General features: G+C 40.4%; 1 protein-coding gene across 2 annotated transcripts in view; it reads left to right on the top strand.

Moving 5' to 3' along the window:
• CARD14 (caspase recruitment domain family member 14) overlaps positions 1-21,590 on the top strand; it is a 106,274-nt gene that overhangs the window by 20,064 nt on the left and 64,620 nt on the right. The window contains exons 1-4 of one of the 2 annotated variants that reach the window (XM_077251435.1): positions 12,637-12,739; positions 12,958-13,189; positions 14,812-14,949; positions 15,123-15,448. In XM_077251435.1, coding sequence (XP_077107550.1) covers positions 12,979-13,189; positions 14,812-14,949; positions 15,123-15,448 — 675 coding nt within the window. In that variant the 5' untranslated portion in view covers positions 12,637-12,739; positions 12,958-12,978. Of the gene's footprint in view, positions 1-12,636; positions 12,740-12,957; positions 13,190-14,811; positions 14,950-15,122; positions 15,449-21,590 lie in introns of those variants that run through there. The other variant, XM_077251436.1, reaches the window with a different exon arrangement.

Consider the following 21,590-nt stretch of genomic DNA (forward strand, 5'->3'; position numbering starts at 1 on the left):
TGCGAAGACATGCGCCATGCGCCGACATGCAGCATGTGATATGCGACATGCCACATACAGTACATACATACAGTACATACATACAACATACATATAGACATACAGTACATATAACATAGATTACATACTCACCATCACTTGTCACTTTGTTCCCCGAAGCCAGTGTCATCTGTAAAAAATATTAAAATAATAAACAAACAATATACTCCCTGATCCGCAGAAATCCAATTAAAACGAGTGTCCCTCGACGATCTCCGTGGAGAGCAGGAGCATCAGCTGATGCTACCTCTTTCCAGGGGCTCCAGGAACACAATGAGGGGAGGAAGGTATCCTTCCACAATGTAATCCCCACAATGTATTCCTACGCCCCTGTGAAAAAATAGTCCCTAGTCTCACTTTATGGCATTGCTGTGTGAGAAAGTTCCCATGCAGCTTTTTTCCATAAAGTGAGACCAGTGAACTATAGTAACCTCAGTGATGCACTGCAGGAGCCATTGTCTCCTGTCAGTGTGTCACTGAGGGTCCTATAGAGCAGTGACATCACCCAATGTCACTGTTCTATAGGGGAGATCGTCGTGAGACACTCGTTATTAATTGGACTACGGCAGACAGGTAGTATACGGTTTATTATTTAACGTTTTTTGCAGGCGCTGAAGTATGGTAAGTATGGTTAAATTAATAATAATAAAATACTTTTTTCCTAATGTGTGCTTGTTTTATTAACCCTTTATTACTATTGTATTAATAACGGATAGGTGTCTTATTGACGCCACTCCGTTATTAACCCAGCTTAATGTCACCTTACAATAGCAAGGTGACATTAACCCCTTATTACCCCATATCCCACCGCTACACGGGAGTGGGAAGAGAGGGGCTAAGTGCCGGAATTGGCGCATCTTACAGATGCGCCATTTCTGGGGCGGCTGCGGACTGGTATTTGTAGCCGGGGGGGACCAATATCCATGGTGCCTCTCTAGGCTATGAATATCAGCCCGCAGCTGTCTGCGTAGCCTTTCTGGCTATAAAATATAGGGGGACCCCACGTCATTTTTTTTGGGATCCCCCTATTTTAATAGCCAGTAAAGGCTACGCAGACAGCTGCGGGCTGATATTCATAGCAGGCTACAAATATTGGCCCCCGGCCGTCGGCTTTCCACCTCTGGCGCAGAAAATTTCGTGGGAGCCCACGCCATTTTATTTTTTTTTTAACTGAAACATATTGTTCATTAACCCCTTTCTGCCAGGTGAAGGAATAGTACGTCAGCTGGCAGGATCCCCTGCTTTAGGTGGGCTTCGCGGTGAGCCCACTTCAAAGCCGCAACATGTCAGCTGTTTTCAATACAAAAAAAAATGTACATGATCGCTAAACGGCGTAGCGAGAAAAAAAAATCAAAAGACAAAATTACGTTTTTTTGGTCGCCGTGACACTGCATTAAAATGTAATAATGGGCGATCAAAAGAACGTATCTGCACAAAAGTGGTATCATTAAAAATGTCAGCTCGGCACGCAAAAAATTAGCCCTCACCCGACCCGATATCTCAGAACATATAGACGCTACAGGTATCAGAAAATGGCGCAATTATTTTATTTCTTTTTAGCAAACTTTGGAATTTTTTTTCACCACTTAGATAAAAAATAACCTAGACGTGTTTGGTGTCTATGAACTCGTAATGACCTGGAGAATCATAATGGCAGGTCCGTTTTAGGCTGTGTGCACACGTTGCAGATTTCGGTGCAGAATTTTCTGCACAAAATCTGCATCTCCTTGCAGAAAACGGCGCTGCATTTTGGATGCATTTTTTTCACATTTTTATTCATGTTTTTTGCGCGGTTTTGATGCAGGTTTCTTGTGTGGTTTTGATGCAGTTCTTGGTGCGGTTTTTGCGTGTTTTTTGTGCGTTTTTGTATGCATTTTTGAAAGCTAAATAAAGATGTATTATTGAACAAGAAAAAAAGGTTTGTGATGTCATTATTGTCCAACCCACACTCAATTACACACAGATAGATAGACATAGATGATAGATGAAATGGATAGACAGATCTACATATAGAGAGATCTATAGATGCATACATCTACCTATTCCTATATCTATCTATAGATATATCTGGATAGATATATCTATTGATAGATGTATGGATAGTGTAGGGTGTGTGTCCACTGTCCGGATTACATCCGAATTAGCTGCAGATTGGATGCTGCGTACTTGTAGTCCCATCGGATGATGCCTGCACACACCCCAAAAGACCCCCCGAACAGCCTCGCACACACCCGAACAGTCCCGCACAGCGCCGCACACATCCAAACAGTGCCGCACACATCCAAACAGTGCCGCACACATCCATACAGTGCCGCACACATCCAAACAGCCCGCAGACCCCGCACACACCTGAACAGCCCCGCACAGCGCCGCAGACCCCGCACACACCTGAACAGTCCCACACACATCCGAACAGCCCGCAGACCCCGCACACACCTGAACAGTCCCGCACAGCGCCGCACACATCCGAACAGCCCGCAGACCCCGCCCGTACACACATACACGCACACAGTCACCGCCCACACACTTCCCTCCTCCCGAACGGCAGCGTTTCTCGGACCCACATCCGCATCTAAACTGCACATCTTTTTTACATCTGCGGTTTTGCTGCGGATGTGCCCGACTCAATGAAAGTCTAAGGGTGCATAAACGCTGCAGTTTGGCACAAAAGAAGTGACATGCTCCGGAAAAAAAAAAAGCTGCGTTTCGGTGCGGCCTTTTCCGCAGCATGTGCACAAGTCTGCGGCTCCCATAGACTTACATTGGTTGTGCACTACACTGCAGATTTGATGCAATTGTGTGCGGCAAAAAACACTGCGGATCTGCAATCAAATCCGCAACGTGTGCACACAGCCTTAGCATTTAGTGAACCTAGCAAAAAAGCCAAGCAAAAAACAAGTGTGGGATTTGCACTTTTTTTGCAATTTCATCGCACTTTGACTTTTTTTCACATTTTCTGTTACACGACATGGTAAAACCAATGATGTCATTCAAAAGTAGAACTTGTCCCGCAAAAGATAAGCCTTCTCATGGCCATATTGATGGAAAAATTATGGCTCTGGAAAGAAGGGGAGCGATAAACGAAAAAAGCTCCAGGGGTGAAGGGGTTTAGAAACATGGATATGGACATATATATGGAAATAGACATAGATATATAGATATATCTGTATCTATCTATCTATCTATCTATCTATCTATCTGTCTGTCTGTCTGTCTGTCTATCTATCTATCTTATCTTATCTATCTATCTATCTATCTATCTAGCTATCTATCTATCTATCCCATATCTATCTATCTATCTATCTTATCTTATCTATCTATCTATCTATCTATCTATCTATCTATCTATCTATCTATCTATCTATCTATCTATCTAACCCATATCTATCTAACTATCTATCTAGTTATCTATCCCATATCTATCTATCTATCTACTATCTATCTATCTATCCCATATCCATCTATCTATCCCATATCTATCTATCTATCTATCTGTCTATTTGTTATCTATCTATCTATCCATCCATCCATCCATCCATCTATCCATCTATCTGTGTGTAATGGAGTGTGGGTTGGACAAATGTAAAAGAGGAGGTTGGACAGAAATGACATCACAAATCTTTTTGAAGATAGAGGGGGGAGAGGAGGGAGGGGTTGGGGTGTGTTTTGGAGTGGGTGTGCCAGGTGCAGAGTTACAGGCGAGTGCAATGCATCATGGAACTTGTAGTATTAGAGCACAGTAAGTCAGGAGAAAGGAAGTTGTCGATTAACCCCATGAGAGCTGGATCCAGCACTGAAGATGTGCTGCTACAGCATGATAAAAGGTAATATTGCTAAAATAAAGACAGTGGATGTTTTCAGTGGCACATAATAGCAAGATTTATGAAAAAAAAATGTTTATTGTAGTGGACAACTTCTTTAAGTCAATGTGTCTGATCAAACCTACGTTGGATACAGAGTAATGTGTACAGTCCACACAGGCACACAAGCAAAAAAAACTGAATCACTGCTTGTCTAAAAATAGGTTATGTTTAATATTCATAATAGACCGCTCGTAATGAATCATGCAATTGGAGCCTATAAAAGCAGTGTACAATATTCACATACACAAGTGGTTAATCTCCCACAATCAATATTGCATGCTTTTTGTAAACTCAGTGATCAGGCTGTATATCTCTGGTATGTCGCTATTCAGGGATCACAGCCCCCATCTGCCGATCACCAGCAGCACATTAGAAATTATAATCAATATGGCAAAGTATGATTAATACAATGAAGTTCACCAGAGATCACCAAATCGGGTGAAACTGTTCTTTTTGTTTATACTGTCGCAATGGTCCTTGAAGTGAAAGTAAAGAGAGTGGAAAGAGGGTTAAAGTAGGGACAATAACATGCATACAGTTGTTATGTTCTATACAATAAGTTACCGTCCAGGGACTCTACTCTCTATCATACTTTGCCATATTCAGATGCTGTGGTGAGTGGTGAAATGAGGAATGTGACCGCTTACCACCGCCACCGGATCACACCAGCTGCAGTGCCGAGAGGTGACGCAATTAAGGTTACTGCAGGTCACAGGCAGCACATCTCACGGTAAGCTCTGTGTGATCCAGCCTATGAACTGTAACCTTACTGTAAGGTCACCTCAGTTCATAGCTGCTGGTTCTCACGCTGTGCAGCACCAGTATCGGACTGATAAACAACCGAGTCCAGCACTCATGCATTCATCAGTCCGACACTAGAGCAACCATGAGACACAGTGGCTGTGAACTTAGGTAACTCTAAATTCTACCAGAGTTCATAGCCACCAGGTTTCTTGGCAGCTGTGCTCTTGCGGTCCTGCCTCACAGTGATGACTTGATCGCAAGAATGAGACTGCAGAAGTTACTTGTGGTCATTTTTCATGAGCGTGACATTATCGCCCTTGAGAAATGACCTTGAATAACCTTTGCAGTCTCGTTCTCACGGTCTCATCATTACTATGAACCAGGACCATGAGAGTGATGCTGTTGAGGTTGCTTTTGGTAATTTCTCAAGAGTGTAATGTCTTCGTCTATGAGAAATGACCTCAAATGACCTCTGCAGTCTCGTTCTCATGGTCATGGCTCACAGGCAATGATGCTACTGATATGATTGCCAGTGAAAAAATTGGTGGACGACGTGGGAGCTAGTTGCATGTTGTTGGACCTGCGGAGAATTTTTTTTTTTAATAAATTGGTAAACCAGGGAATGTGTGGGGGAGTATTTATTGAAATAAAAATAATGTTCCTGTGTGTATTTCTTTTTCTCTATTGCTAACTTATGGGCTTGATGGCAGCTGACATTACAACACCACACCGACACATCTTCTTTATTTTTGAATTGCCTGTACACAATAAAATTATCTTCTTACAACATTTACCTGGGTGCCAAGTTTTCTACAAGACATTACAAAGTTGACATCAACCCCAAACACAATTACCCTGCTTGTCAAGGCACCAGGACAAGCAGGAAAGAGCCAAGCAGGAAGATAAAGAATTGGTGCATCTAATGGATGTTCCATTTCTGGGGCAGCTGAGGGCTTCTATTTTTAGGCTGGGGGGGTCAATATACAGGGCCCTTCCTAGTCTAATAAAATCAGTTTACTATTAAAAATAGGGGGGACCGACCCATGTAACTTTTTAGGGTCCTCCTATGGGCTGATATTAATAGGCTGGTAGGCTGCATGGATATTTGTCCTTTCCAGTTTAAAAATATCAGCTCACAGCTATCTTTCTCTCAACTGGTTTTAAAAATTAAAGGGACCTCGCCTCATTTTTTTTTAATTATTCATTTATTTTTACTATCATGCTCAGTCACATGTTGCACTGGCCACTCACAGCCATGCCATTTCTTGACATAGCTGTGATGGACCTAGAAGGGCTCATAGCGTTAAAATTTGTTGATTAGGCATACGGATCCAAACAGGAAACCGGACATACTGTAAGCGGTCCATGTTTGGGGTCCGGTACCGGACACTAGAAGTCCAGTACAAACCCTAAACTTTCCAGTGTGGGTTTCACTCATCCCTAATTCTAAAGTGTACAAGCCTATACTTTCTACTCAGATTCAAACAAGTGCAGTAAAGTTGATTGGACGGCACTTCACAGTACAGTAGTACAATGACCCAAAATACACTGCGAAAGTAACTCATGAGTATAAAACAAAGAAGTGGAATATTCTGCAATGGCCGAGTCAAACACCAGATCTCAACCCTAGTGAGCATGCATTTAAAGATTAAACAATAACTACAACTTCATCAATCCAAGTATCATTTTAATCAGTATAACAGCACCAACCTGACAGTCTGTAGGATACTCAGCACAATACTGCTGACAGGTTCACTTTACGACAAAACTTATGGCAGAAAGACCCACAAACAAGCAACAACTGAAGTTAGCTGCAGTAAAGGCCTGGCAAAGCATCACAAAGGAGGAAACACAGTGTTTGGTGATGTCCATGGCCTCCAAACTTCAGGCAGTCATTGCTGGCAAATTATTCTCTACAAAGTCTTAAAAATTAACATTTTATTTATGTTAAGTGAATTTTTCCAATTACTTTTGAACCCCTGAAATGTGGAGTCTTTGTAGAAAAATGGTTGCAATTCCTAAATGTTTCACATGATATTTTTGCTGCAGGTATCCCGTTTGCTTGTGCGCCTTTTTCTACCACAATTTTTCCTTCCACTTAACTTTCCATTAATATGCTTGGAATCAGCATTCTGTGAACAGCCAGCTTTTTTAGCAATGACCTTTTGTGGCTTACCCTCCTTGTGGAGTGTGTCAATGACTGCCTTCCTATCATCTGTCAAGTCAGCAGTCTTCCCCATGATTGTGGAGCCTACTGAAACAGACTAAGGGACCTTTTTAAATCCTTAGGAAGCCTTTGCAGGTGTTTTTTGTTAGTTATTCTAATTTACTGAGATAATGACTTTTGGGTTTTCATTGGCTGTAAGCCATAATCATCAACATTAATAGAAATAAACACTTGAAAAAGATCACTCTGTTTGTAATTACTCTGTATAATATAAGAGTTTAACTTTTTGTATTGAAGAACTGAAATAAATTAACTTTTTGATGATATTCTAATTTTGTGAGAAGTACCTGTATCTATTCTATGTGTATGTAATCCATCTATTCTATAATGTCAGGTCCTGCTGTGATTTTACTGTACGCGGCTGCTGAATTGCCTGCTTTTTATTTATTTATCTATCCTATTCTATCTATCTATCATATACTGTATATGTGTTTTAAGAATATTTCCCTTGAAAACTTTGTGTAAATGACAGAGAATTGCACAATGTAAAAGCTTATGTGAAATTCGCATTGCAATCGGATGTAAATCATATGCTAGGTGGTAAAAATCAGATTGTACTCGCATGACACTCGTCTGTTTTTTCGGGCCTAATATCTGATCTTTTTTCTCACACATATCAGTACGAGCCCCAAATCGCAGCATGCTGCAATTTTTCTCTCAGTACGATTTCAGCTGAGAAAAAAAATCACAGATGAGATGTAACAAATGAATAACATTGGTCAGAGTGCAATCCGATTTTTTTATCGGATTGCACTCATCCATTTTTCTCGCAAATGAGTATGAACCCTAAGAGATACTGATGCACACAGGTCGTGAGCATAAGTAATTTTGATTATTGAGACAGTAAGCAAGATTTTTATACCATATACACACCAAGTAACACTCTATCCCAGGTTCCCATGGGAAATTCCACCAAACTCCACCTTCTCAGGAGAATGATAAAATGATGTCATGATAAAATTAATTTCTCATCCCTTTTGTAGCATACTCCCCATAACACATGGTTTCTAAAAGCATTGCATATGAGATTACAAAATATAATATTTTGGGCAAAATCTGAAAAATATTAACCCTTCTATGTTAGTGTGGAGGTATTAGCTGCTTCTTGTATAATTACCTGTATTACTTGACTATTGAATGACTGTGTTTTTTAGTGGAACACAATAAAAAATAGATTAGCATTTGCAAAAGGGAAATGCTGTCACATCATAATGAGCACTGCATGTTCCCACACAGCATCAATGTGAACATAAGTGAAAATATTTGTGCCATCAAAAATATATTGAGCTATTTATACATTTGGCATTTATCGAAAATTATTTTTTTTCTTCGTAGTCATTTTGCAATACTGGTGTAACTGCATTTATTTATTTCAGTCTCCATGCCTAAGGCAGCATGGGTGATAAATATAGCCTTGTTGCCTCATATAATGGGAAGCTCCTTCATGACTCTAAATATAGCAATTTCCCTGTACAATGGCTTGAGAAAGTATTCACCCCCTTGGCATTTTTCATGTTTTGTTACCTCACAACCTATAATTTCACAGTTTTTTGTGGGCTTGTATCAGTTTATGCAAAGGACATGTCAATAACTGTGAATATTTCATTTTCTTTTTATTGTGAAGCAAACAACAATTAGGACAAAATAACTGAAAATTTCAGTGTGCATAACTATTCACCAACCCAAAAGTAAATGCTTTGTAGGGCCTCATTTTGTGGCAATTACAGCTGCAAGTCGCTTTGGATAAGTCTCTTTGAGCTTTCCACATCTTGCTAAGGTGATTTTTGCCCATTCCTCAAGGCAAAACTGCTCCAGGTCCTTCAAGTTAGATGGCTTCCCCTGGTGAACAGCAATCTTCAAGTCTGACTACAGATTCTCAATTGAATTAAGGTCTGGGCTTTGACATAAGCCACCACAAAACACAAATTTTCCCTTAAACCAGTCAAGTGTTATTTTAGCAGTATGCTTTGGGTCATTGTCTTGTTGGAAGGTGAACATCCATCCCAGTCTCAAATCACTGATAGACTGAAGCAGGTTTTACTGAAGAATATCCCTGTATTTCACATCATCCATTTTCCTCTTGACTCAGACCATTTTCCTTGTCTCTGCTGCCAAAAAACATGGTGTTCTTAGGGTGATGAGCTGTGTTGGATTGGCAGCAGACATAGGGTTTACCTCAGTGGCCAAAAAGTTAAATTTTGGTCTCATCTGACCACAGCACCTTTGCCATACATTTGGGGAGTGTCCCACATATCGCTTGGTGAACTAAAAACGAGTCTTACAATTTTTGTACGTAAAGGTTTTTTTCTGCCCACTCTCGCATATAGGCCACCTCTATGAACTGTATGGCTTATTGTGGTCGTATGGACAAATACTTCAGTCTCTGCTTGGGAACTCTGCAGCTCCATTGGAATAACTTTTGGTCTCTGTGCTGCCTGTCTGATTAACGTCCCCCAGCCCGAACTGAGATTTTGGTGGATGGCCCCCTCTTGGCAGGTTTGTTGTGGTACCATGTTCTTTCCATTTGATGATGATGTATTTGATGGTGGGGGATCATCAGAGATTGGGATATTTTTTTATAACCCAACGATGATTTGTACTTCGCAACAACTTTGTCCCTGACTTATTTGGAGATTTCCTTGGTCTTCTTGGGGTTGTTTGGTTAGTGGTGCCTCTTGCTTAATGGTGTTGCAGCCTCTGTGACCTTTCAGAAAAGGTGTGTGTATGACAGACCATGTCACACATAGATTGCACACAGGTGGTCTTCCTGTCACTAAGCATGTGACTTATGAATGTAATTGATTACATCAGAAATTTTCAGGGGCTTCATAGCAAAAGGGGTGAGTACATATGGACGTGCCAATTTTTAGTTATTTGATTGCATCAATTTAATTTATGCCTATATTTTTCTCACTTCATTTTACCAACTTAGACTACTTAGTGCTGATGCATCACACACAAATTGTAATGCAAAAATATTTAAACATAGGTTGTAATTAGGGTTGAGCGAAACGGGTCGGCAATTTTCAGAAGTCGCCGACTTTTGGCAAAGTCGGGTTTCATGAAACCCGACCCGACCCCTGTGTGCGGTCGGCCATGAAGTCGGCGATCTTCTGAATCTGGAATCGGAATTCCGATACCGATTCCCGATATGTTTAAGATATCGGGAATTGGTATCGGAATTCAGATTTAAGTGTAAAATAAAGAATTAAAATAAAAAATATCGCCATACTTACCATCTGATGCGCCCTGGTACTAAGCGGGAACCTTCCTTCCTTAGAATCAGCCTTCCAGGACCTTGCGGTGACGTCGCGGTGACATCGCGGCTTGTGATTGGTCGCGCGGCCGCCCATGTGACCGCTCGCGCGACCAATCAAAAGCCGCGACGTCACCGTGACGTAACCGAAGGTCCTGGAAGGGCTGATTCTTAGGAAGGAAGGCTGCCGGAAAGAAGCAGGGCGCGTCCGAGGGTGAGTATATACCTAATAGGAATATACTCACCCTCGGCTTCTTTCCGGCAGCCTTCCTTCCTAAGAATCAGCCCTTCCAGGACCTTCGGTGACGTCACGGTGACGTCGCGGCTTTTGATTGGTCGCGCGAGCGGTCACATGGGCGGCCGCGCGACCAATCACAAGCCGCGACGTCACCGCGACGTGACCGCAAGGTCCTGGAAGGCTGATTCTAAGGAAGGAAGGTTCCCGGTTAGTACCAGGGCGCATCAGATGGTAAGTATGGCGATATTTTTTATTGTAATTCTTTATTTTACACTTAAATATGGATCCCAGGGCCTGAAGGAGAGTTTCCGCTCCTTCAGACCCTGGGAACCATAGTATCCCATTGCACTGCATTGGGTTTCGAGTTTCGGCCGACCCCGACCCCGACTTTTTTATAGGATCGGCCGATTTCACTCGACCCGACTTTTGAAAAAGTCGCGTTTCGTGAAACCCGACCCGATCCTATAAATGTAAAGGTCGCTCAACCCTAGTTGTAATGTAACAAAATATGTAAAAAGCCAAGGGCGGTGTGGGGGTGAATACTTTAGCAAGTCACTATATATGTGCAGCAATGTTGCTTTTATTGCACTTGACTGAACTTGGCACGTTAAAAAAAATAAGTTTTACTTGCCATGGTTATATTAAACTTTCCTGGTTATGAAGCAATAATGGGCCAAGGGTGTCGGAAGTGAAGGCAGGCGGCCATATAGAACTGCACTGGAAGCCAGACCAAAGCCGCACAAATCAAATTGCTCATCTTATTGGTAAAATTGTGCAGAATTTTTTTTTAAGCTAGGTTCATGTTAACAGTAGTATACTGCGCAGTCACTGATCACTTGACAAAACTCCATTAACAAGGTTTTGTAGTGTGCTTATTGGCCATGCAGGTAAAAATTGTATATATTTCACCTGTAAAAAAAAAAAACCCTCAAAGCCAAAGCCATGGCAGGTCATGGTGTGATGTGTTGCAGCAAGACGATTTAGTGTCATTTTTTGCTGTATTTTCTAAAGTCATGTATGTGTATACATTACAGTTTAGAGCAACATTAGAGCCAGAAATTTTGCTGGATCCTGTTCCAAATTAAGTAGTCTCAGGCTGTTAAATAGCAGACATAGACAGAATAGGGCCCCTGTACAAAAGCAGAATATGGGCCTTTTGTAGTCCAATAGCTCATCATAATGAACAACTCCATCTTATTTGGAGAATGAATGGACCCCCTTACCTATTGGCCCCCTATGCAGCTACCCAGATTGAACCAATACTATGTCTACCCCTCAACCAAATCCCTGCATATTTCCTCCTACCAGTTGACATCCCCAGTGCCTTTTCTGATTAGTAGTCTATGCCGAAACAATGCCATCGCACCAGAATCACTAATTAGAAGAAGAGGTGCTAGGAATGCCAGGAGGTAAGACAATATTTACAGGACTCTGGTCACCACAAACGATTCATGGACCAGGGTAATGCTAATCTTTGAGGTTTGGTACAAAGCTTGGAGGCCCAGCACCTTTTTACCTTAATAACTAATGTTACTTATTATTTATTTGTATTTTTTTTAGGTAGATAGCTAGATAGAAGGATAGATAGATAATAGATAGATAGTTAAGAGATAGATAGTTAAGAGATAGATAGATAGATAGATAGATAGATAGATAGATAGATAATAGACAGATAGATGATAGACAGATAGATAGATAGATAGATAGATAGATAGATAGATAGATAGATAGATAGATATGGGCTAGATAGATAGATAGATAGATAGATAGATAGATAGATAGATAGATGATAGATAGATAATAGATAGATAGATAATAGATAGATGATAGATAGATAGATAGATAGATAGATAGATAGATAGATAGATAGATAGATAGATAGATAGATAAGATAGATAGACATATAGATAGATAGATAGATAGATAGATAGATAGATAGATAGATAGATAGATAGATAGGTAATAGATAGATAGATGATAGATGAATAGATAGAAGGATAGATAGATAGAAGGAAAGATAGATAGTTAAGATATAGATAGATAGATGATAGATGTACTAATGTGATGTGTTTTTAATGTGTTAATAAAAATAATGCAGTGTTAGATTTAAAAAAAAAAATGTATTATCAGCTGCTGTAATGAAATCCTTTCTAGATGAACTTTGATCAATTTATTTATTTAGATAACTGCATGGAAATTCACTAAGCCCTTGGGGTGAAATTCCAACAATGCAATGACATCGATGAGAACTAGGGTTAGGCATAGAAGTTAGTACTGTAACACTTCCGGCTTTGCTTATTTCCTATCCCTTATTGAAGAGTTATTCATCATTGGTGTTTGCTCCAGTACAAAACCACAGCTTTGTTGTGACGGTGAGTCTTACTGTGTGTCAATGACATTATGATGAAGTTATTTCTATAGTACATTACTGATTACAATACTCATAATCAAAAGATTTAAATGAGGCTTAAAAGGTGGATGGAAATTATGTACACTTTAATCAATAATTTAAATATTATTTATAATATTTATAATATAAATTTATAATTTAAATATTATTATTATTGTTAAATTATTTTTGCTGTTTTAGTTACTATAATAAAAAATAACTATGACAACGCAATCACAGACTGACCCTGAGTTAATGGGCCTGGAGGATGAAGAGCTATGGGAAATGATTGAAAGGCACAGATGTAAAATTGTACAAAGACTGTCCCCAGAACGCCTCACACCATATCTGCGTCAAGCTAGAGTCATAGATGCCATGGATGAAGAGGATATTCTACACTGTGCAAAGTTTTCTACAAGGGCCATGAGAATGGGTGAGTCTTATAAGCAAACCTGAAAAACAGTTGTGTGCAGTATAGGTTGAAAAATGTATTATTCTAGACAGCACGGTGGCTTAGTGGTTAGCATGATTGCTTTGTAGCGCTGGGGTCCTTAGTTCAAATCCAACCATGGACAACATCTGCAAGGAGTTTGTATGTTCTCCCCATGTTTGCGTGGGTTTCCTCCGGTTTCCTCCCACACTCCAAAGACATACTGATAGGGAATTTAGATTGTGAGCCCCATTGGGGACAGATAAAGTACTGCGGAATATGATGGCGTTATATCAGTAAGCATACTATGTGTGTAGAGCAGACATCTGCAGGAAGCACAGTCACTGCATCTTCTCCATAAGTAGAACAAAGTAATATAGGCTTTTAACGCACACGCAAAATATTCCAGTTGAAACAATTAGGATCTTCTTTAAGGTTATAATCATATGTAGTCAATATAATATCACTTGACTGTGATCAATACAAATGGTACTTATCATTAAAAAATATTAACATTTCACAGTAAAACGTTTGGCCATGGGGTTCACCATTTGCTAAAACAAAGGAGCAGAAATAAATACAGGAAAAACGTGCCAATTTTATTTATACACCATCAAAAAATGTGTTGACAGTATTGTACAGGTTGTTCCCATAACATAAATTCCAAATATAGGTGCATATTATTTACGGGGTTTTTATGTCTATTTAAAAAAGTTTGAAACAAAAATGTATTTATTTTTTATTTGTATTTGTTTTGTACCATTATTTTCACATATCATAGAGGGAACTGTCAGTAAGATCAACCCTCTGAAATCTAATTATTAAAAAGTTGAATAAAATGATACCTTGATATTTGAGATACGATGGCTTATTCCAGAAAAATCTTCATTTTTCTTAAAGAGAACCTGACAGCAGATACATATGTTGCCCAATCCACGGATTACAGTAGCTGCTGTAATCTAACCCTTTCTAGATGAACTTTGTTCATTATTTTATTTATTTTACTATATGGGCTGGTCTCTGTTCTCCTTGCTTGATGCGTTCTCTCCTTTGCAATGCGCACTGACAGTGTGCCCTCTTGCCGGCTCTTTACTTCTCTGTAGACCCAGTGAGGGAGTGCAGCCAGTGCACATTCAAAAAAATAAAGCACGGGGAGCACATACTGAGCATGTGTCAGAATTGAAAACAGGCACATGCTCAGTAGAGCAGCTGCTAGCCCAGCCCCTACAACAAACGTCAGTGATAACAATTTGTTTCAAGGTGGTGTCAGCAAATTAGGCAGTGACAGCAGTGACAGCCCACTGATGATATCCAATTTACCTTTTTATTATTTTGTATCTTCCTCAGGGTCAGCATACTCCATTTTTTGCATTTTTATTTTCTAAAGCTATGATCACAGTATGATTTTGCCTTGTTTATTTATGTTGTTTTTTTCAGAGAATTTCCAAAATAGATGTAAATCACCTTATGTGGCTGTAATTTAGCGAGATCATGGGAACAGCAAAAAAAAAAACAACACAAATCCATGGTGTGAACAGATGGCAAAAGTTTTTCAGTTTCATAATTTTCAGATGAAAAACAAATGTTTATGTTCCTTTATAACATAAGCTTTCTTTTTTATGTAGGGCACCTACTGGATATACTTCATACACGAGGGAAGAATGGTGCCATTGCTTTCTTGGAGAGTTTAATGCTGTTGAACCCCAGATTTTATACCCTCATTACTGGGAAAGAGGCAAACAAAGATCCCAATAGCTTTACGAGTAAGAAATGTTTCTTTTTATTATACTTTAGTTCAGTCTTATTTCTAAACTCATATATATTTTTGCAATTAATGCTCAAAATCACCATTGAATGCTGTAATGTTGGGCGTGTTGCATATATGCTTTCTTACAAAATCACAATAAACTTGTTAATAAATATCTTTTATCTGCAGAACTTATCGACAGCAGCCAGTTAAGTATTTTTCTCATGAACACACTAAGCAGTCTGCAGGAAGAATTGATGCAGGAGAAACAAGTCAAAGGGACATTGGTCCACCATTTACACAAAATGCGAGAAAAGCAACAACAGTTAAAGGAGGAAGGAGAAAGCATGCGAAGTATGGAGCATGAAAATCAACGACTCCGCAGAGAGATGGATGCCCAGAGTCAAATGATAAGCAAGTTGAAAGATGAGCAGTATGAGCTTTCCATGCGCTACTCCCATGCATTACAGGAGAAGGACAGTGTACAGAGCAGGAATAGTGAACTGCAGGATCAGGTTAGCATTTTATTTGCTGTTTCAAAAATGTAGATCATCCATCCTGAAATACTGCCACCTGATATCGTGTATGTATGCTTATTTATGAAGGAAACTGTTTAAAGGGAATCTGTCAGGTCATATAACGCTATTAACCCTAGAACGCATACCTGGGGCCTTGCAGGCCTGCCAGGTTACTTGTTTTTTATTTTCTGTAAAAGTACGGTACTTTAGTTACAATTTTGAAAATCTAGGTAATCCTCAGGTATATAGTTGTTAGTAATTTCCAGTTATTCATATATTTTTATGTTACAGACATTTCGGTATAACAACCTTTTTTTGGGACTACCCCATATTCACGCACCTGGGGCCTTTTAGGCCTGTACTAGGTTTACATGTGATACACAGATTTGCTTATCAAGGCAAATTACGGAGGCAATGATCTGATGTGGAATACGATTTCTGGAACATCCAGAGCAAAGAGAAAAAAAAAGAAAGCGCTGCTATATTTGTCCAGCAAAGAAGAAAAGAAAATCGGAGCGTTTCTGTTCTACTTGCGGACAAAATGTATGCAAGGAACATTCAGCCGAAAAAATAATATGCGAGAATTGTCGGGGGAATATGTAAAGTTACAAATAAATATTCCTGCACCAAGTTTGCTACAACCAAAAAATGTTTTCATAAAAAAATTGCATATAGAATGCCTATATTTGGCGTGCCTGTTTACTTACTTTTTTGTGGTTTTATGCACATAATTATGTTTTGAAATATACACATCTTAGGCTGTGTTCCCAGTAGCGCTGGGGTTCGCCAGAAGGGGATCCATAATGGATCTGACCTCCTGGTAACTCCAGGATTCCGCCAGCCTTAGCTGGGGTCACCAGGAGGTCAGATCCATTACAGATCCCCTCCTGGCGGACCCCAGCGCTAGTTGGAATGCACCCTTACCTTGCAATTGTAAAATAAATTTTGAAAAGTATTTTTATTTGAGTTATTCCATGATAATTGTAAACAGGCCTAAAAGGCCCCAGGTGCGTGAATGTGTAGATTTCTATGGGTATGCGTTCTAGGGTTAATCTCCAGATATTGGGTTGATCTGCAGGGTAATGGTGTTGGGAAAGTGCTCAGCCTCTGTACTGAAAGTGCGACACTTATAAGAAAGTGCATAAGTGCAGAGCTGGCTGTCGGTCAAAGTGACTGGGCATAGGTACAGCTGCCTCTCTTAGTGCTGCTGTGCCGGTACGCCTCTATAACTGAAAGCCGGTGGCTCCAGCAAGGAAACAAGTGCCACACTTTTGTACTGCAGCCAGGCTCCTTCTTAAGATTATTAACCTCAAGATTAACACTATATCTGCAGGTTAATAGCATTATACGTAGTGAGCGGCTCCCTTTAAGAAGTAAATGTCAAGACAAAAAGAAAGCTGATGAAAAAAATAAAATTTATGCTGTACTGAATATCAGCTAGTAACTACAGATAGATAGTAACTAGGGTTGAACGCGCACTAAAATGCTAGTATACGAGTATAAAGGAGTCGATGGGAAATCAAAGCATTTTTCTGGCTGGAAGTCTAGTCGGTAGTGAAAATGTTGAAATGGCTGGAAAAAGTGCTGAATAGAAGGAGAAGCCTGGAAGCATCTCTGACTCCCAGATCATTGCTGAGAACAATGATGTCACACTTTTTCTCCACTTCAAATACTGATAATAAAACATTCAAAATCGACAAGAAATTGGAATTTACAGGAAAAAAGTGTTACAAAACATTCTTTCCTGAATAATGACTTGTATATAAGACAACATTTTTAAATGATTTAAAAAATAATAATTTTGGTAAGCAAAAATTGAAATCTTTATTAAAAAATTGGAAATGTCAATGTAATTTATGAAAGAAGCATGAACTGCCAAAATTTTGATGGAAGAGGGACTCAGATACACCCTGTATTAGACATAAAGGAGGGCCTCATTTACATTCTGTTCAAATTGTCATGTAGAAGTACTCCTAGACTCATAAAGGCTATACTCTAAGTGCAAAGGCTGCCAAAAATTAGATTAGAAACAGGGTCATCCATACACCCTTGAAGGCACCAACTGTAGTATTTCATTCAAATATTGTGAACAAAGTGTAGTTCTGGTACTCCCACACTCTGGTACTCCCACACTCCCCTGTGCAAAGCCTGCCAAAAATTACAAGCAGTGTCACCCATACACCCTTGAAAGCATCAAACGTAGTACCTCATTCAAATATTACGAAAGTGTAGTTGTGTTACTTCCACACTCATAAAGGCTCTGCACACAGTTCAAAGCCAAAAAATATATAAGATGGTCATCTATACACCTGTAAAGGCACCAACTTGAGTGCCTTATAAAAAAATTAAGAAAGTGTAGTTCTGGTATTTCTAGACTGGTAAAAGCTCTGCACACAGTGGAAAGTCAGAGAAAAATTATAAGCCGGTCATCCATAAACCCTTGAAGGCACCAACTGGAGTGCCTCATAAAAATTGAGAAAGTCTAGTTTTCGTACTTATACACTCATAAAGGCTCTGCACACAGCACAAAGCCAGAAAAAAATTTAATAGGGTCATCCATAGACCCTTGAAGGCAAGAACTGAAGGCCTCATTCAAATATTGAAGATTAAAAACACTTTATGTGATGCTGTATCTGATGGTGTGGAAAAGTTGAAGGTCACAGGGGAATTAGGGAGTATTCTGATTTTGTCTGTCAGTTATTGCTTGACCATCTTTAAAAACTTTTCACTCCTTGTCAAAAATACCCAGTCACCAAGGCCTGGATGCTGGGAGGCTGTCATGAAATTGGCCCAGGCAGTGACAGTATACCCATGCCTCTGCTGTACCTGGTTTGTGTCTTTCTCGCCTCTCCTCCTTGGCTGGGCAAGGAAGAGTGCCCCCTGCTCCCAGCGTTGGCTTATGGGAATTTTTTACACAATTGCTTTCTAGTATAGCACCATTTTAGCAGACCTCTCCATCTCAGAAAGAAGAGATGCAAGGTTTTACTTGTAGAGTGGGTGAACAACAAGTACTATTTTTTTCCAAAATGAACACAACATGAGGGTCACGGGAAAGGCAGCAGTACATAAATTCGGCCATATGTGCCATGCTCTCTACAGCCAACACTTCCCTGTCTCCACTATGATGATGACTGTCACGCCGTATGCGGCGATAAAGGGGCAGGACGGCCTACTGGGACCCGCACCTGTCCCTGCCTCTATAATGGGGCCCTGGCTTTCCCTTATCTCAGGGGTACCTATGATGGTTAGGAGGCCTGAGCCGCCAGCGAATCCCTGTCTCCTGTGCAGGCCCTATCAGTGGCCCCCTCTCCCCCCAAAGGAGGTGGACTGCACCAGTGTAACAATACAGCAAATAACAGGGTATACAGACAAGGTAACTAATAGTCTCAAACTCACCAAATGCTCACACAACCACAGAGGAAACACAGAGAAGGGAAGAGAAGGAATAAACTAGGAAGGAAAACAGGTTTAACATGCAACCAAAACAGCAGACACCAATCTCTGTAAATAAACCTCCAACTCCAACACTACGCTCCTTCAACCTCCAAGCCAGGCAGTAGAACTGATCACTGACCATAGCTGAAGTCAGGACTGGGTCTATATAGAGGATCAGATTAGAAAATCCACTTCAGCTGAGTGACCCAGCTCTCAGCAATAAAGTTAACTCCTGCACTGCTGGCACAAAGCAGCCAGGTCAGAATACAGGTGAAGAGCTTCTGTTCACTGTGTGTGAACGAGGCCCAGAGCGCTGCGGTTCTCTAGAACCTCTCTGTCGTGGTAGCCCTGTGACAGTACCCCCCCTTCTACGAGGGACCTCCGTAACCTCAGGACCAGGTTTCTCAGGATGAGCTGTATGAAATGCCCGAACCAACCTAACCGCATGGACATCGGCAGCAGGTACCCACGTCCTTTCCTCAGGACCGTACCCTCTCCAGTGTACCAGATATAGGGCAGCACGGTGGCGCAGTAGGGCAGCACGGTGGCGCAGTGGTTAACACTGCAGCCTTGCAGCGCTGGAGTCCTGGGTTCTAATCCCACTCAGGACAACATCTGCAAAGAGTTTGTATGTTCTCTCCGTGTATGCGTGGGTTTCCTCCGGGTACTCCGGTTTCCTCCCACATTCCAAAGACATACTGATAGGGAATTTAGATTGTGAGCCCCATCGGGGACAGCGATGATAATGTGTGCAAACTGTAAAGCGCTGCGGAATATGTTAGCGCTATATAAAAATAAAGATTATTGTAGGGATCGACGAACTAAATGAGAATCCATAACCCTGGAAATCTGGAACCCGAGATTTCCATCAACAAGGACTGGAGATGGAGGTGAAGGGGATGGATTAGATGACACCACAACCTTCTTGAGTAAGGAGCGATGAAAAACATTATGGATCTTAAATGACTGAGTGTTTAAACTAAGGATTGGGGGGGAGGGTATTCAATTTATAGGAGGGGAAGATAGTGCAGATAGAGACCTGGGCACAAATAAGGAAGTTGGGGTGGTGGTGGCATGGGAGGTGGGGTTAGAACAGTTAGTAATTTAAGAAAGAATAGAGGTACAGAGAGGAACATCAAGTGAGGAACATCAAGTGCATGTATACTAATGCCAGAAGCCTCGCCAACAAAATGGACGAATTAGAACTAATGTTGTTGGAGCATAATTATGACATGGTGGGGATATCTGAAACATGGCTGGATGAGAGCCCTGACTGGGCTGTTAACTTGCAGGGCTATAGCCTGTTCAGAAATGACCGTACAGATAAGCGAGGGGGTGGGGTGTATCTATATGTAAAATCGTCCTTAAAACCCATCCTGCGTGATAATATAGGTGAATTTAATGAAAATGTAGAGTCCCTGTGGGTGGAGATAAGGGGAGGGGGAAAAAATAATAAATTATTGAAAGGGGTTTGTTATAAATCTCCAAAAATAATGGAAGCAATGGAGAATATCCTCGTAAAGCAAATAGATGAAGCTGCGACTCAAGGAGAAGTCATTATTATGGGGGACTTCAACTACCCTGAAATAGATTGGGGAACAGAAACCTGCAGTTCCAGCAAAGGTAATCGGTTTTTGACAACTATGAGAGACAATTACCTTTCACAACTGGTTCAGGACCCAACAAGAAGGGGGGAACTGCTAGACCTAATATTAACCAACAGGCCAGACCGCATATCAAATATAAGAGTTGGGTGTCACTTGGGGAATAGTGATCACAAAATAATAAGTTTTTGTGTATCCTTTAATAAGATGTGTAGTAGAGGGCTGACAAGGACACTAAACTTCAGGAGGGCAAATTTCCAATGGATGAGAAAGGATCTTGGTGCAATTAACTGGGACGATATCCTGAGACATAAAAATACACAAAGAAAATGGGGGACGTTTATTAGCATCCTGGATAGGACCTGTGCACAGTATATACCGTATGGGAATAAACATACTAGAAATAGGAGGAAACCAATATGGCTAAATAGAGCTGTAAGGGGCGCAATAAGTGACAAAAAGAAAGCATTTAGAGAATTAAAGGAAGTAGGTAGTGAGGAGGCATTAAATAAATACAAAAAATTAAATAAATTCTGTAAAAAGCAAATCAAGGCAGCAAAGATTGAGACAGAGAGACTCATTGCCAGAGAGAGTAAAAATAATCCCAAAATATTCTTTAACTACATAAATAGTAAGAAATTAAAAAATGATAGTGTTGGCCCCCTTAAAAATAGTCTGGGTGAAATGGTGGAGGAGGATGAGGAAAAAGCCAATATGCTAAATGACTTTTTTTCATCAGTATTTACAAAAGAAAATCCCATGGCAGACAAAATGACTAGTGATAAAAATTCCCAATTAAATGTCACCTGCTTAACCCAGCAGGAAGTACGGCGGCGTCTAAAAATCACTAAAATTGACAAATCTCCGGGCCCGGATGAGATACACCCTCGAGTACTGCAGGAATTAAGTACAGTCATTGATAGACCATTATTTTTAATCTTTAAAGACTCCATAATAACAGGGTCTGTACCACAGGACTGGCGTATAGCAAATGTGGTGCCAATATTCAAAAAGGGGACAAAAACTGAAATCGGTAATTATAGGCCAGTAAGCTTAACCTCTACTGTGGGTAAAATCCTGGAGGGCTTTCTAAGGGATGC

Source organism: Ranitomeya variabilis, chromosome 4, assembly GCF_051348905.1.
Source record: "Ranitomeya variabilis isolate aRanVar5 chromosome 4, aRanVar5.hap1, whole genome shotgun sequence".
NCBI lineage: Eukaryota > Metazoa > Chordata > Amphibia > Anura > Dendrobatidae > Ranitomeya > Ranitomeya variabilis.